Source organism: Oryctolagus cuniculus, chromosome 17, assembly GCF_964237555.1.
Source record: "Oryctolagus cuniculus chromosome 17, mOryCun1.1, whole genome shotgun sequence".
Lineage (NCBI taxonomy): Eukaryota > Metazoa > Chordata > Mammalia > Lagomorpha > Leporidae > Oryctolagus > Oryctolagus cuniculus.
In genome coordinates, this window is record NC_091448.1 from 1,933,535 (window position 1) to 1,949,004 (window position 15,470).

A 15,470-nucleotide genomic window follows, 5' to 3' on the forward strand; every position below is an offset into this window, starting at 1 on the left:
CAGAACCAACGCGGGTTTATTAAAACAGGATGCGGGGACAGTGGAACCCACCGCCTGTGCTAGGCTGCGTGCTCCCACTAACAAGGCGACACTAAGGCTTTGCAAGCATTTTAACTGGAAACCCGTAACGGGGGGCAGAGGGAAGGAACGAGACTGGCGCCTGACCTCCCCACCCCCGCTAAGGCATGGGCGGTGAGGAGGTGGGGTGGGCGCCCAGGCCCAGCTGCACCCCAGCGCTGAGGTAGCCAAGGAGTTCCAGGCAGAGGGACAGGCGGAGGCCGGGTCTGTGGGGCGTGGCTGGGCTCAGGCCGCGTCGGGCACCCCAACACGAGGGGGCACTGAGGGAGCTTCTCCCCGGGGTCGGACCCGCCGGAGTCTGTGGCCGGTTCTCAGCTGGCGTCTCCCAGGGGCCCGATTCAGGCCGAGTCACGAACTCCCTTGAATGAGGGTGGAAGCCGTGGCCCCCGACCTGCGCTACGCCGCTGACAGGTGCCGAGCTCCACGCGGGCCGGGGGCGGGGGAGGAAGGTGACCCTTAGGACAGCACCAGCTCGGGCGATGCTGGGACAGAGGCCGCCCTGGCCTCAGCTGACGCCCTGGCCGCGACCCCGCAGGGGCTGCGCCTCAGCTCCTCACACGCCGCGCCCGCAGCGGCCCCCACGCGGCACTTTCAGACCCGACACCGGGGGGCGCTCTGGCCATTGATCCGTGCCCTTAGGTCCGGGGAGACTTCAAAAAGTCCGTGGAAGAAGGAGTTAAAAATACACTTTGGCACAAAAAATGCTGCAGCCCACAGACATAACCCACGTTTTCCAGGCACTTTTCAAAGCCCCCGGCCACGTGGGGAGACGGAGACCCTGGCAGCGTCCCGACAGCTTGGGGCTGGGCCCCCGGGAATCCGGCCGCGGCTCCTCCCAGAGGCTCCCGGCTCGCCCGGAATTTGTGTGAAGACGAGGAGCCTGGCAGTTTCTCGCCTTCTGGGAACAGGGATGCGCGCCCAGCGCCCAGCGCCCAGGTGAGGGGCGGGGCCGAGGCAGGAACCCGCTTCTCTCCGTGAGTGCAGTGAGGCAGGAAAGCCGAGTCGCCGGGGCGTCCCCTCCCTCCCGGACGGAGGGCTCGGTGGCCGCGTCCCCAGGCTGGGGACAGCCCCGTCCTGGGTGCGAGGCCGAGGGGCGACCGCGAGGGGCGACCGCGTTCCTCTCCTGCGATAAAGGGCGGCGCCGCTTCCCTGCTCCCCGTCGTCTCAGCCCCTCGTGAACAGCACGCACAACGCGGAAAGTGCCGGAACGCGTTCCAGAAAGGGTGGCGCACGTGGCGCGCTGTGGCCACGGCCTCCTGAGCGCTCCCTGAGGCCCGGCCCACGCAGGGGCCCGTCATCCATCACTCACGACGTCATCCGTCACTCCCGACGTCATCCATCACTCCCGACGTCATCCGTCACTCCCGCCGTGGCTCACCGAGGGGCTCCGCCGCTCACGCTGGCGCTCACCGAGGGGCTCCGGCGCTCACGCTGGCGCTCACCACGGCCCGGGCGGCTCTACTGCAGCTGGCGCTCCTGCTTGAGCACGGCGGCCGCCTTCCACACGGCGACGCAGCTGGACAGCAGGATCTGCTCCGGGAACTGCGCCTCCACCGCCGGGAGCTCGCTCTCCTTGGCGTCCAGGTAGCACAGCAGGGTGTCTCTCAGGCTGCAACACGAAGGGGCCAGGGCAGCGCTCAGCCGCCTTCCCTGCCGCAGGGCCCCGCGCCCCTGAGACTGGAACCCGGCGGCCGGGCCCACCAGTCACGTGACTCAGGACCACGCACCCCACTTCCTGTTTACATGGGGCGATTTCAAAAAGTTCAAACAAAGCTAAAACAAGTTTATTTTAGTGCAAAAATGTCTTAGATCCATGTATGTGCGTGTCTTCAATGAGTTCATGGAGAGCGCGCGTTATGAAGAAACTGTGCAGGGACCTCAGTGTTTGCACCAAGACAAACTTCTCTCCTCATCCCCCTCTCACAGCCTTCCTGAAGCGCCCTGTGGGGACCCGGATTGCAAACTCCAAGTCCAGGGAGAAAGACCTGATCCACAGCCCGTGCGCGCAGAAGCAGCAAGTGCGCGGTGTAGGGCAACTCTGCAGTCTGCCTCAAAGATTTATTTTTTTGAGAGACAGCCAGAGAGAGGGAGAGACAGAGGTCTTCCATCCCTCCCCAGATGGCTGCAACGGCCAGAGCCGGGCCAGTCCGAAGCCAGGAGCCAGGAGCTTCTTCAGGGTCTCCCACGTGGGTGCAGGGGCCCAAGCACTCAGGCCATCTTCTACTGCTTTCCCAGGCCACAGCAGAGAGCTGGGTGGGAAGTGGAGCAGCCAGGACTCAAACCGGCGCCCATATGGGATGCCGGCACTGCAGGCGGAGGCTTAGCCCGTTATGCCACAGCACTGGCCCATGCTTTTTTATTAAAAATAGTGAAAGTAGGGGCCGGTGTTGTGGTGTGCAGGGTCAGGCTGCCGCCTGCGATGCTGGCATCCCACAGGGGCCCCGGCTCGTGTCCCGGTTCTGGTCCAGCTCCCTGCTGTGGCCTGGGAAAGCAGCAGAAGATGGCCTGAGTGCTTGGGTCCCTGCACCCAGGGGGAGACCTGGATGGAGTTTCTGGCTCCATCTTCAGCCTGGCTCAGCTGTGGCCATTGCAGCCACTTGGGGAGTGACCCAGCGGATGGAAGACCTCTCTCTCTCTCTCTCTCTCTCTGACTCTCTCTAACTCTGCCTGTCAAATAAATAAATCTTTAAAAAAACCGCACGCCTCAGGGTAGCCTGTGTTGGAGTGGCTTAGCCGCCATTCGGGACCTCTGTGTCCTGGGTTCAAGTCCTGACTCTGCCCTCCCTTCTGGCTTCCTGCCCACGTGCACCCCAGGGGGCAGCAGGTCATGGCTCCCGTGTCTGGGTCCCCGCCACGCACGTGGGAGACCCATGTGGACTGCGCTCCTGGCCCCCAGTTTTGGCCTGGCCCAGCCCTTGGCTGCTGTGGCACTTGGAGAGTGAGCTGCCAGATGGAAGACCTCCCTCTCCGCCTTTCAAATTTAATAACTTCCAAACGCCCGTCCCTTTGACAGCACAGGTGCCCTCGTCAGTGTGAGGATATGTGACTCTTCTAACCCTTAGAGAGCTCAATAGACAGCAACCGCAGAGCCAGCAGGGACGGGCATGGGCGGGGCAGGGGGCAGGGGGCAGGGGCGGGGCAGGGAGCTGGGCGAGGGGTGGGGCGGGGCAGGGGCGGAGCAGAAGCAGGGGCGGGACGGGGGGGCAGGGAGCAGGGCGGGGGGGGCAGGGGCGGGGCAGGGAGCAGGACAGAGGCGGGGTGGGGCAGGTGCAGGACAGGGCAGGAAGGGGGGGTGGGGGACAGGGGCGGGGCAGGGAGCAGGACAGAGGCGGGGTGGGGCAGGTGCAGGACAGGGCAGGAGGGGGTGGGGCGGGGGTGGGGGCGGGGCAGGAGCAGGGGCGGGGCAGGAGCAGCCGGAGCAGCCGGAGCAGCAGGGCGGGCGGCGCTCACCTCCAGGCGGGGTTGAAGCCGTCCGCGGGCTGCAGGCCCCCGAGTTTCAGCACCATCATCTCGTGCAGCTCCAGGAGGAAGGCGTCCAGGCCGGGCTGCTTCAGGAACGCGCGCAGGAGCCTGGCGTCCTCCGGGCTGAGGTCCTCTTTGTACCGCGGGCTGAGGTCCCCGAACGGGTCCTGCAGTGAGGGCAGAGGACTGCGCTGCAGCCTGAGGGCGGGGGCGCCCTGCGGGGGGGGGGGGGCGAGGCCAGGCTTACCCTCTTCAGGCGCAGCAGCTGCTCGGACCTGTGAGCGGACAGCAGCTGCCACAGGGCGACGGTGTGTTTCAGCTGGCACCCGCTCAGGGCCTGCAGGAGGAAGGGACTCCCTGAGGGGGGAGGGGAGGCGGAGGCCCCACCCCGCCTGCCACGGCCGCCCTCGCTCTGACGCCGCCTCCGCCCCAGCCTCTCATTCGCCGCCTCTCCCGCCCGGGCGCGTGCTGTGGCCTGTGTCCTCAGAGCTCCCTCTGGACGGTCAGCGTTTGGCGCGCACGCCCGTCCTAACCCTCCTGTCGCGCTGGGGACCAGCTGGACTGGGGCCCCTGCCTCTGCCACCAAACGGGGCGGGCGTCCCGTGGGCGCTGTCCTGTGGGTGGATGTCCCGTGGGTGGGCATCCCGTGGGTGGGGGTGTCCCATGGGCGGGTGTCCCATGGGTGGGGGTGTCCCGTGGGCGGGGGTGTCCTGTGGGCAGGGGTGTCCCGTGGGTGGGTGTCCCGTGGGCGGGCATCTTGTGGGCAGCAGTGTCCCGTGGGTGGGGGTGTCCCGCGGGCGGGCATCCCATGGGCGGGGGGTGTCCCGTGGGCGCTGTCCCGTGGGCGGATGTCCCATGGGCGGGCGTCCCATGGGTGGGGGTGTCCCATGGGTGGGGGTGTCCCGTGGGCGGGCGTCCCGTGGGTGGGTGTCCCGTGGGTGGGGGTGTCCCATGGGCGGGCGTCCCATGGGCGGGTGTCCCGTGGGTGGCGCTGTCCCGTGGGCGGCACTGTCCCTGGCCCCCGCAGGACCCACCTTCACCACGAGAGCCGACTGCCCGGCCATGCGCAGGACGTCCTGCGTGTATACGTTCAGGTGCATGCTGGGATCCCCGCCGGCGGTGCTGAGAAAGCCCAGGGCGACTTCGGTGACAGACAGCGCCTCGCAGGCGTCACTGTAGGCCTGCAGCTGTCCAGTGATGGCGCTGGCGACCGAGCTGGGCAGAGGGTTCTGGGAGCCAGAAGCGAGACACGGCCGTGGGTGGGCTCCCTGCCCAAGGCCACAGGCAGGGCTGACTCCCTGATGACCACAGGGACAGCCGACGTGGCGCCCACCAAGCAGCATCCCACAACTGGGCCACAGTGAGCTCGCAGGACCCTCGGAACCGCCGCGGGGGGACGCGGGGGGACGGGGAGAAGCTGCCCAGCGACGTCCAAGTCAGAGCGGGACCAGCGGGTCTCTGGGCGCCTGAGAGAGAGCCGCCCCGCCAGGACCGACCGCCCGTGTCCACACGGGAATGGGGCGGGGGCTGCTGTGCTTCCCGCCCCTCCATAGACAGCGCGAGGCTGGGGCGAGGCGGGGGCCGTCCCAGCGGAGACGAAGCGCCGCCCTGGCACAGTGCCCGTGCCCACCTGTGCCATTTTGTTCCTGATGTCCATGAAGAGATGCTCGTAGTTCCAGTCCCGTCTGTACACCAGCGTCGGGATGCCCTGCGGGGGGAGGGTGGGGACGAGAGAGAGCTTTCAGGGTGGAGCCGGCGTGCAGGTCCTGGCGGTGACAAGTCCGTCTGCTGGACGAAGGCAGGGCCACAGCGCACAGCTCCTCACTGCTGGGACGCGGCGCTCAGCCCGCGGGAGCGGCCGCGCGAGGGATCCGGCCCGCCACGACGGCCAGGCTGGCTGCGTGGGGGTCCCTGCGGCCTCGTGCCCTTCCCCAGCCCCTGGGCGCGGACCACGAGCATGGCAGGCCCTCGGCCAGGCAGCAGCAGTATCGGGAGGCAGAGAGCCTGGGCTCAGACAATTCCTGCCCCCTGGGCAGGGGGCGGAGCAAACCGTCCTAGCAAGAACTGGTGTGGCCCCCGTAAAGGCACAGGGGAGGCAGGTGCCTGCAGGGTGTGGGGAAAAGGGGCTGCCAGGGTGCGGTCACCAGGCTGCAGCGCAGGCGAGGGGTGAGTGGCTGCAGACCGAGGAGTGGAGGCCCCGCCCCTAAGCGGTGGAGGCCCACAAGGCCCTCTGGGGGTGGCACTGGGCTCCTCTGGAGGCAGCCGGATCCAGGGCAGCTGCTGCAGCGGGCTGTGGCGGCCAGAACACAGACACACACGGAAGGCACAGCCCACGGTGAGCTTTTCCAGGCTGGAGGGTGACGCCACTGACCCCAGGAGAAAAACCCAGCGGGTCCACGGGGACTCAGAGCCACGCCTGGCGGAGTACTGCGGATACTGATGCGAGAGCCCCGTGGGAGCAAGGGGCTGAGGCGGAAGCGGCCCTGGGGCCCCGCCTCGCCCTGGGCTGTCGCGGTCCCCACACACACGCCGGCCGGCCGGACGCGGCCGCACGGCTCTGCTCACCTTGAGGGTCAGCCTGGGCTTGCCCTGCAGGAAGCGGCTGATGACCTGCCGCTGGATCTTGTGCAGGTCCAGTTCCTGTAGGGCCTCCCCGCCTTGCTCCACCCGGTACTGACAGTTGGACAGGATCAGTGGGGTCAGATCCCGCTCCACGTCGTAACTGATGACGTGCAGCTCGGCCACGTCCGAGGCGTCCACGGAGTAGCTGAGGGACACGGAGACACGGCACTCGTGGCTGGGTCCCGTCAGCCTGAGCGGCTGAAAGCCAACCAGGGACCCCGGGCGGGGGGGGGCCTGGCTCAGGGACCGGCGGAGCGGCCAGGCTCCCCGCTGGCCTGTGCACCCACCTCCTGTTCTCCTGGGAGAACTTCTCCACCGTGCAGACCATCCCGTTGTGGAGGCTGATCAGGTAGCTGACCAGGGCGGTGGCACAGAGGCCCAGCCCCCGGCGCCGCGGCAGGACGACCCCGAAGTCCGAGTCCAGATCCAGGTCCGAACGGCAGTAGTCTTCGGGGAGCTTGATTTCACCTGGGAACGCCGGGGCTGTCAGCGCGCAGAGGCCCCCGGGAGGAAGCGGAGAGGAAGAGGAGGGAGAACGGGGCGGGGCTGGGCCCCGCGCTCTGCTCGATGTGCTGAGGAGTTACAGACGCTCTCAACTCCTCGTACGCGTTCCTCAACTCCCCTACGTAGGGGTTCAAGATGGGCGGACGCTCCGCCTGCCGCGGGCAGCGTGAGGGAGCCGGGGCACTCACCGTTGGTCCCCAGGGATCGCCTCAGCTTGTTCCACGTGGACAGAAAGACGGTGATCTGCTGGTGGAGCTGGTGCTGCCGCCCGTCTGTGGGACGAGGCGCTCACTAAGAGCCCCGCGGTCACCCCGGCCCAACCAGGGCCCAGGGACACGGCGCGGGCTCTGGCGGAAGCCTGCCTCCGCCACGCGCTCACCAGCGTGTCCCCAAGGCTGCCTTATGTGGCTGAGCTCTGTGCCTGCGCGCGCACAGGGCTCCCCGCTGCGGCCAGAGCCTCTGGTGGGATTTGGGGTTGGGCACCGTCTCCTTCCTGTTCAGGCGTCAGGGGCCGGGACCCCGAGGCCCCGCAGCCCTGCCCCGTGCCGCCACGGCGGGGACCCTGCGGGGACGCCGGCACAGGCAGTCCTGGTGGGTCGTTCGTACCTGAAGCCTGACTGCTGAGGAACCCTCGGATGGATGTGTACTCGGCGTCTGGCGCGTTCTGGAACTGTCTGACCAGACTCCTCTGCAGGGCCAGGATCTCAGGCAAGAATCTCACCAGCCTCAGCTCTGCTTCCTGCAGAAGGGAAATCACGCGGTGACACCCTCCGTCCACACGGTGACACCCTATGTCCACGCAGTGACTCCCTCCGTCCACGCAGTGACTCCCTCCGTCCACGCGGTGACACCCTCCGTCCACACGGTGACACCCTTCGTCCACGCGGTGACACCCTCCTCCACGTGGTGACACCCTCCGTCCACGCGGTGACACCCTCCGTCCACACGGTGACACCCTCCATCCACACGGTGACACCCTCCATCCACGCGGTGACTCCCTCTGTCCACCCGAAAAACGTCCACGCGGTAACACCCTCCGAGAGTGCTTCCTGGTCCCCAGGGAGAGATCAGAGCTAACAGGAAGTGCTCCCTGGTCCCCTCAGGGAGAGGTCAGTGCTAATAGAAAGTGCTCCCTGGTCCCCTCAGGGAGAGGTCGGTGCTAACAGGAAGTGCTCCCTGGTCCCCTCAGGGAGAGGTCGGTGCTAACAGGAAGTGCTCCCTGGTCCCCTCAGGGAGAGGTCAGTGCTAACAGGAAGTGCTCCCTGGTCCCCTCAGGGGGGATCAGTGCTAACAGGAAGTGCTCCCTGGTCCCCTCAGGGGGGATCAGTGCTAACAGGAAGTGCTCCCTGGTCCCCTCAGGGAGAGGTCAGTGCTAACAGGAAGTGCTTCCTGGTCCCCTCAGGGAGAGATCAGTGCTAACAGGAAGTGCTCCCAGGGAGAGATCAGAGCTAACAGGAAGTGCTTCCTGGTCCCCAGGGAGAGATCAGTGCTAATAGGAAGTGCTCCCTGGTCCCCTCAGGGAGAGGTCAGTGCTAACAGGAAGTGCTTCCTGGTCCCCTCAGGGAGAGATCAGTGCTAACAGGAAGTGCTCCCTGGTCCCCAGGGAGAGATCAGAGCTAACAGGAAGTGCTTCCTGGTCCCCAGGGAGAGATCAGTGCTAATAGGAAGTGCTCCCTGGTCCCCTCAGGGAGAGGTCAGTGCTAACAGGAAGTGCTCCCTGGTCCCCAGGGAGAGATCAGTGCTAACAGGAAGTGCTTCCTGGTCCCCAGGGAGAGATCAGTGCTAATAGAAAGTGCTCCCTGGTCCCCTCAGGGAGAGGTCAGTGCTAATAGAAAGTGCTCCCTGGTCCCCTCAGGGAGAGGTCAGTGCTAACAGGAAGTGCTCCCTGGTCCCCTCAGGGAGAGGTCGGTGCTAACAGGAAGTGCTCCCTGGTCCCCAGGGAGGGATCAGTGCTAACAGGAAGTGCTCCCTGGTCCCCTCAGGGAGAGGTCAGTGCTAATAGAAAGTGCTCCCTGGTCCCCTCAGGGGGGATCAGTGCTAACAGGAAGTGCTCCCTGGTCCCCTCAGGGAGAGATCGGTGCTAACAGGAAGTGCTCCCTGGTCCCCAGGGAGAGATCAGAGCTAACAGGAAGTGCTCCCTGGTCCCCTCAGGGAGAGATCAGAGCTAACAGGAAGTGCTCCCTGGTCCCCAGGGAGAGATCAGAGCTAACAGGAAGTGCTCCCTGGTCCCCTCAGGGAGAGATCAGAGCTAACAGGAAGTGCTCCCTGGTCCCCTCAGGGAGAGGTCGGTGCTAACAGGAAGTGCTCCCTGGTCCCCTCAGGGAGAGGTCGGTGCTAACAGGAAGTGCTCCCTGGTCCCCTCAGGGAGAGGTCAGTGCTAACAGGAAGTGCTCCCTGGTCCCCTCAGGGGGGATCAGTGCTAACAGGAAGTGCTCCCTGGTCTCCTCAGGGAGAGGTCAGTGCTAACAGGAAGTGCTTCCTGGTCCCCTCAGGGAGAGATCAGTGCTAACAGGAAGTGCTCCCTGGTCCCCAGGGAGAGATCAGAGCTAACAGGAAGTGCTTCCTGGTCCCCAGGAAGAGATCAGTGCTAATAGGAAGTGCTCCCTGGTCCCCTCAGGGAGGGATCGGTGCTAACAGGAAGTGCTCCCTGGTCCCCTCAGGGAGAGGTCAGTGCTAACAGGAAGTGCTCCCTGGTCCCCAGGGAGAGATCAGTGCTAACAGGAAGTGCTTCCTGGTCCCCAGGGAGAGATCAGTGCTAATAGAAAGTGCTCCCTGGTCCCCTCAGGGAGAGGTCAGTGCTAATAGAAAGTGCTCCCTGGTCCCCTCAGGGAGAGGTCAGTGCTAACAGGAAGTGCTCCCTGGTCCCCTCAGGGAGAGGTCGGTGCTAACAGGAAGTGCTCCCTGGTCCCCAGGGAGGGATCAGAGCTAACAGGAAGTGCTCCCTGGTCCCCTCAGGGAGAGGTCAGTGCTAACAGGAAGTGCTCCCTGGTCCCCTCAGGGAGGGATCGGTGCTAACAGGAAGTGCTCCCTGGTCCCCTCAGGGAGGGATCAGAGCTAACAGGAAGTGCTCCCTGGTCCCCTCAGGGAGGGATCAGAGCTAACAGGAAGTGCTCCCTGGTCCCCTCAGGGGGGATCAGTGCTAACAGTAAGTGCTCCCTGTCCCCTCGGGGGGGATCAGTGCTAACAGGAAGTGCTCCCTGTCCCCTCGGGGGGGATCAGTGCTAACAGGAAGTGCTCCCTGGTCCTCAGGGAGAGGTCAGTGCTAACAGGAAGTGCTTCCTGGTCCCCTCGGGGGGGATCAGTGCTAACAGGAAGTGCTTCCTGGTCCCCTCGGGGGGGATCAGTGCTAACAGGAAGTGCTCCCTGGCCCTCAGGGAGACATCTTTCCCCTCCTGCTGCGTACCCAGCGATCCGCTCCCGGCCCCCTGGTTCACCACCTTTCTCAGCTGTGTGGGCTGCCCGTCCCGCACTCGCCTGCTCGTGTGCAGCTCTAGCTGAGTCCCTGCCCCAGGTCCACCAGAAACCCAGGCACCGCAGGAGCCTGTGCGCGCTGCATCTCGGGGGCGGGCGCTGTGGCGCAGCAGCCTAAGCTGCCACTCGGGACACCGACCCCTGCTGGAGTGCTGGGGTCACGCCCCATCTCTGTCCTGCTCACATGCACCTGGGAGGAGCAGGGGGCGGTGCCCCCCACGGGGAGACCCCCGATGGCGCTCCTGGCTCCAGCCTGGCCCAGCCCCCGCTGTCCTGGGCCTTTGGAACGAACCAGTGGAGACGAGCTGTTACTACGCCTTCCAGCAAGATTGGAAAACGGGGAAGACTTTGGTCTCTAGGAACGACCTGCACGGGAGCACGCAGGACCTCCGGGGAAGCCGCCGTGTGGCCCGGCGGCGGCGGCGGGGGCCCCACGCACCTTCTGCAGGAACTGCCAGAGCACGGGCACGGTCTCTCTGCCGTTCTTCTGCTCCACGACGTGCTGCAGGTACTCCACCGTGACCCTCCTCCTGCAGCTCCAGACCTTCGAGCAGTGAACCACACCCCCCCGGGGCAGGCGGGGCAGGAAGGCCGCCGGGTCGCCGTACACGATTTTGGCCACAGGGTTGGAGCTGATGCGTTCGTCTTGGCTGATCAGAGCATTCACCTTGAGCAGGGTTTTGTCCAGGTGCTGGTGGAGACAACCGGAGGATTTTGGAGGGAGCGACTGCTACCCCCAGTGCCTCCACCAGGGGGCCTCGTAGGGCGCGTGCCCGGCTTGCTCTATCTGTAGATTTTTGTCGCCTCCAATACCCTAGACTCAGAAACCTGTATTTTCTTGCCGCTTTTTTTTTTTTTTTTAATCTCCTTGTAGGCTTGGTCGTCTCGGGAGCGTGCCCAGCAGGCAGAGGCACAATCAATCCACAACCGTCAGGACGGCTTTGGGGAGCGTCTCCCTAGCTCTCTCCTCTGACGCAAGGGCAGTGGGAGGACCGGGCTCTGGTGGGGAGCTCGAAGGCTGGGGCTGCGCGAGGGCCTCTGGTGGCACTCCCAGGCGACAGTGGCCACTGTGCCCCGTGCACCCCACGCCCGCAGCTGAATGGCCGGCAGCTGCCAGTCACTGACCTCCAGCATGGGTAGGATGAAGGCCTCCACGTGCTTCTCCCAGTCGTTCCTCTGTTCCTTAGTTGACAGGTGCGCGTCGAAATGCACCGGCCCTAAAGAAAACCAAAATGCGTGGGTTTCCGAAGACACAGCACAGAGCACACAGAAGCAGGAACAGAACCGGGGCTGCTGGGGGGGGGGGGGCGCGGGTGCTGCCCTGGTTCACCTCAGCACGGGGCCACACGCACTGGGTGCTCTGTGGGGAGACGTCGGGCTCCAGGAGCCCCGCTCACCCACAGAGGAGCTGAGACCACAGCCCTGCCCGAGGACAGAGCGCGGCCGCGGGGCCCAGGGCCTGGCACCACCCTCGGCCAGCCCAGCTACCACCACCAGAAGCCACAGGTGGGGCCCACGAGGGGCGCCGCGTGCAGAGTTCTGGGGTCCTGGGCTTCTCGCAGTGTGACAGCGGGGCCCTCGCCTGCTGCGGGATCACACACGCGTCCGTGCTGACGGGGGAGGCATCCGCTGTTCCGGGCAGCAGTCGCTGCTGTGATTACTCTAACTCTGTCCCCACCACGTCCCCACCGTGGCAGCTTGAAGATTATTGCAGATAAATACGAGGAAAATAAAATCACTCGGTTCAACCCTCGGAGAGAACCAAGTCACTAAGCTGCCTACAGGCCTTGCTGTTGCTATGGATTTGAATTTTACATTGGTTTATTTATCTGAAACGCAGAGACAGAGACAGGGACAGAGACAGGGACAGGGACAGGGACAGACAGAGAGATCTTGCAATGACCCGGGCTGGGCCAGGCTGAAGCCAGGAGCCAGGAGCTTCTTCTGAGTCCCCCACGTGGGTGCAGGGGCCCAAGCACTTGGGCATCTTCCACTGCGTTCCCAGGTGCATTAGCAGGGAGCTGGATCAGAAGTGGGGCATCTGGGACTTGAACCAGCGCCCACTCGGGATGCCGACACTGCGGGCGGAGGTTTAACCGTCTACACCACAGTGCCGGCCCAGACCTGAATTTTTAAAATAGACAAGTGGGCTGAGCAAACATCTCTGTAGGCTGCTTATATCCCGGGACACAGTGCCCCTGGTCAGCACAGGCTGCGGCACGTGGAGGCAGCAGGGGCCTTTGTGGCCCGGGGTCTTGAGCACACAGCGCTGCCTTGGCTGGGCGGCCCGACGGCAGCCAGCAGCCGGCAGCCTAGGTCTCCCGGTCGCGGCCAACGAGCACCCACCCGCACCTCGCCTGGCAGGCAGAGCTCTCTCCCGCGCCAGTCCCTCAGGGCCTCTGCCTGCTCTGGCTGCCGTCTCCGTGCCCCCCCCGCCCCCCCTTCCGTACTCTGGCTGGAGTCGGGGTGCCGCTCGTGCAGCAGGCTGCCCAGGACGAGGTGGGCCACGCCGGCGGTCTCGTCGGCGCTCCTGCCCAGCATCCTGGTGAGCTGCTCCAGGTCCCGCAGGACGTGCTGCTGCAGGAAGCCCCGCAGGTCCCGCACCGGAGGCTTGACGATCTTCATCAGAGCCTGCAGGCAGGGGCGGGGCTCAGGGCGGCTGCGGGGCGGACGCGGCCCCAGAGGGAGCTGGACGTGGGCTCAGGGCGGCTGCGGGGCGGACACGGCCCCAGAGGGAGCTGGACATGGGCTCGGGGCGGCTGCGGAGTGGACGCGGCCCCAGAGGGAGCTGGACATGGGCTCGGGGCGGCTGCAGGGCGGACGCGGCCCCAGAGGGAGCTGGACATGGGCTCGGGGCGGCTGCGGGGGCGGACGCGGCCCCAGAGGGAGCTGGACATGGGCTCGGGGCGGCTGCGGGGCGGACCACGGCCCCAGAGGGAGCTGGGCAGGGCTCAGGGCAGCTGCGGGGTGGACGCGGCCCCAGAGGGGGCTGGGTGTGGGCTCAGGGCTGCGGGGCGGACGCGGCCCCAGAGGGAGCAGGGCGACCTGGCTGACACAGCAGAAGCAGAGGTGGGCGGGCGGGCCAGACCCGGGTCCCCGAGTGACAGAGGACAGCCCCACGCAGCCCCGTCTGCCACCACGGTTGGCACTAAGGGTGAAGCGGAGAGGACGCGGCCTGGCTACCCCCAGCTGTGCTCGGGCTACGCGGCTGTGGCTCTGATACAGCCTGGTGTGCCGCCCCCTGCGCCGTGGCGTGCCACGCGGGAGGCACCACCCACAGGACTCTGCCTCGCAAGACCGAGGCCCCGAGCGACCGAGTGAGGGCAGGGTCTTCCCACAGCGAGGCAGACGGCTCAAAAGCGCGGTTTTCTACCTGGGGGTCTTGGGCAGCTCCCCAGAGCAAGGCCAAATGAGTGAGTAACCGGATGAGGACGAAGGCCACCGGGGACAGCTCCCGGTCAGGCGCCACCGCCAAGCCTCTGTTTTGCGGGTCCCCCAGCACGTGTCCAGTCTGAGTTCTGTCTGCGTCGCTCCTGGAGTGGACGAGAGGAGACACGGGGAAACCTGGAGAGGGCCGGCTCTTCCCAGCCCTCGTGGGGGCCTCAGGTCCCCCGCGCCTGGACGCGAGGCTCACAGTGTCCATGGCACACTGTGTTCCCACGAGCCTTTCTCTCTGTTGGCCCACCGACCCCACGGCATTCGGTGCAAAGCGGCCATGGGTGCTGATCCCAGGCCGGGGTCGGGACGAAGGCCTCTGGCACCGAAGTCTTGGTGGGAGAGCGCGGGCAGGCTACGGACAGCTGGGTTTGGGGACAGCTGGCAGCCACGTGGGAACCGTCCTCATTTTCTCAAGCCAAAAAATGGGGTGCAAGATGCGGCCACGGCTTTCACATCACGTCCAGGCAGGAGGTGTGACAGACGGACCCACTGCACTGCAGACAGCAGCCGAGGGCTTCCCGGACAACAGGCTGCAGCGTCCGGAGCTACGGCCGCCGCCCGAGACCCAGAGGTCCCCGCGGGCCCGAGGAGCAGCACACCCCGGGCTCCCAGCCAGGGTGCGGTCAGGACTCAGCTCTTTGGATCCTGAAGTCGGCACCGTAGCCCTGGGGTCCTCCTCCGTGGATTCAACCAACCTCGGACCAGAAATATTCGGGGGAAAACCCCGACTGGACATGTGGCGCTTTCCCCGGCTGTCATTCCTCCCCAGACAGCGCGGCCTCACAGCCACCGCGTCAGCGTCCCCCACGCCTGGCTGGCCACCTGGGGGGAGTCGCAGTCACAGGGAAACCCACGCCACTCTAGAAGCGCCTCGCGCGACTCTGCATTTCGGTGTGGGGGTGGGGTGGGACTGGGGGCCTGGTATCGAGGGGACTGCTGGAATCCCCGTTAGTCACCTGCTTCATCAGGTGTGTCAGGGTGGGGGCGGGGGAGGGTGAGGGCCAGGGAGGGTGAGAGCCAGGGAAGGTGAGGGCCAGGGAGGGTGAGAGCCAGGGAAGGTGAGGGCCAGGGAAGGTGAGGGCCAGGGAAGGTGAGGGCCGGGGAAGGTGAGGGCGGGGGAAGGTGAGAGCCAGGGAGGGTGAAGGCCGGGGAAGGTGAGGGCCAGGGAGGGTGAAGGCCGGGGAAGGTGAGAGCCAGGGAGGGTGAAGGCCAGCGACAGGTGAGGGCCAGGGAGGGTGAGGGCTAGCGACAGGTGAGAGCCAGGGAAGGTGAGGGCCAGGGAAGGTGAGGGCCGGGGGAGGTGAGGGCCAGGGAAGGTGAGGGCCAGGGAGGGCCAGCGACAGGTGAGGGCCAGTGACAGGTGAGAGCCAGGGAGGGTGAGAGCCAGGGAGGGTGAGGGCTGGGGGAGGTGAGGGCCAGGGAAGGTGAGGGCCGGGGGAGGTGAGGGCCAGGGAGGGTGAGGGCCGCTCTGCCCTGTGTCGGGGCCAGATGCCCGGCAGCTCTGCGTGATGCTGCATTTGCAACGGCCACGGCCAAGCCCACGCGTGGGCAGCCCTACATACGTGATGATGTGGAAGTCGGCGTTGGGTCTGTGGTTGATCCCTCCCACCTGGGCGCCGCAGTCCACACACCGGCTCTGCTGCATCGGCCTGCCACACTAGGACAAGACAGAGGCGACTCACACGGGCGCCACCAGCCGGGAGCGGCGTGGGGGCGGGGCCCACGCTCGGCACCAGCCAGGTCGGACTTGGGCGAATTTGGACTTCTTTTAAATGAAGCTATTTATTTGAAAAGCAGAGAGAAAGGGGGGGGGGGGGAGGCAGCACTTCCCTCTGCTGGTTTTCTCCTCAAAAGGCCACCAACAGCCATGGCTGGGCCAGCCCAAAGCCAAGGGC

General features: G+C 66.0%; 1 protein-coding gene across 2 annotated transcripts in view; it reads right to left on the reverse strand.

Moving 5' to 3' along the window:
* RNF213 (ring finger protein 213) overlaps positions 1–15,470 on the reverse strand; it is a 97,736-nt gene continuing 82,266 nt past the window's right edge. For both annotated transcript variants that reach the window (XM_070060184.1, XM_070060183.1), the window contains exons 55-68: positions 15,138–15,232; positions 13,511–13,670; positions 12,588–12,768; positions 11,263–11,354; positions 10,577–10,828; positions 7,273–7,405; positions 6,855–6,938; positions 6,450–6,630; positions 6,106–6,307; positions 5,171–5,248; positions 4,575–4,769; positions 3,788–3,877; positions 3,529–3,707; positions 1–1,687 (exon numbers count right to left, since the gene is read on the reverse strand). In XM_070060184.1, the coding sequence (XP_069916285.1) occupies positions 1,537–1,687; positions 3,529–3,707; positions 3,788–3,877; positions 4,575–4,769; positions 5,171–5,248; positions 6,106–6,307; positions 6,450–6,630; positions 6,855–6,938; positions 7,273–7,405; positions 10,577–10,828; positions 11,263–11,354; positions 12,588–12,768; positions 13,511–13,670; positions 15,138–15,232 (2,073 nt within the window). In that variant the 3' untranslated portion in view covers positions 1–1,536. The remainder of the gene's footprint in view (positions 1,688–3,528; positions 3,708–3,787; positions 3,878–4,574; positions 4,770–5,170; positions 5,249–6,105; positions 6,308–6,449; positions 6,631–6,854; positions 6,939–7,272; positions 7,406–10,576; positions 10,829–11,262; positions 11,355–12,587; positions 12,769–13,510; positions 13,671–15,137; positions 15,233–15,470) is intronic.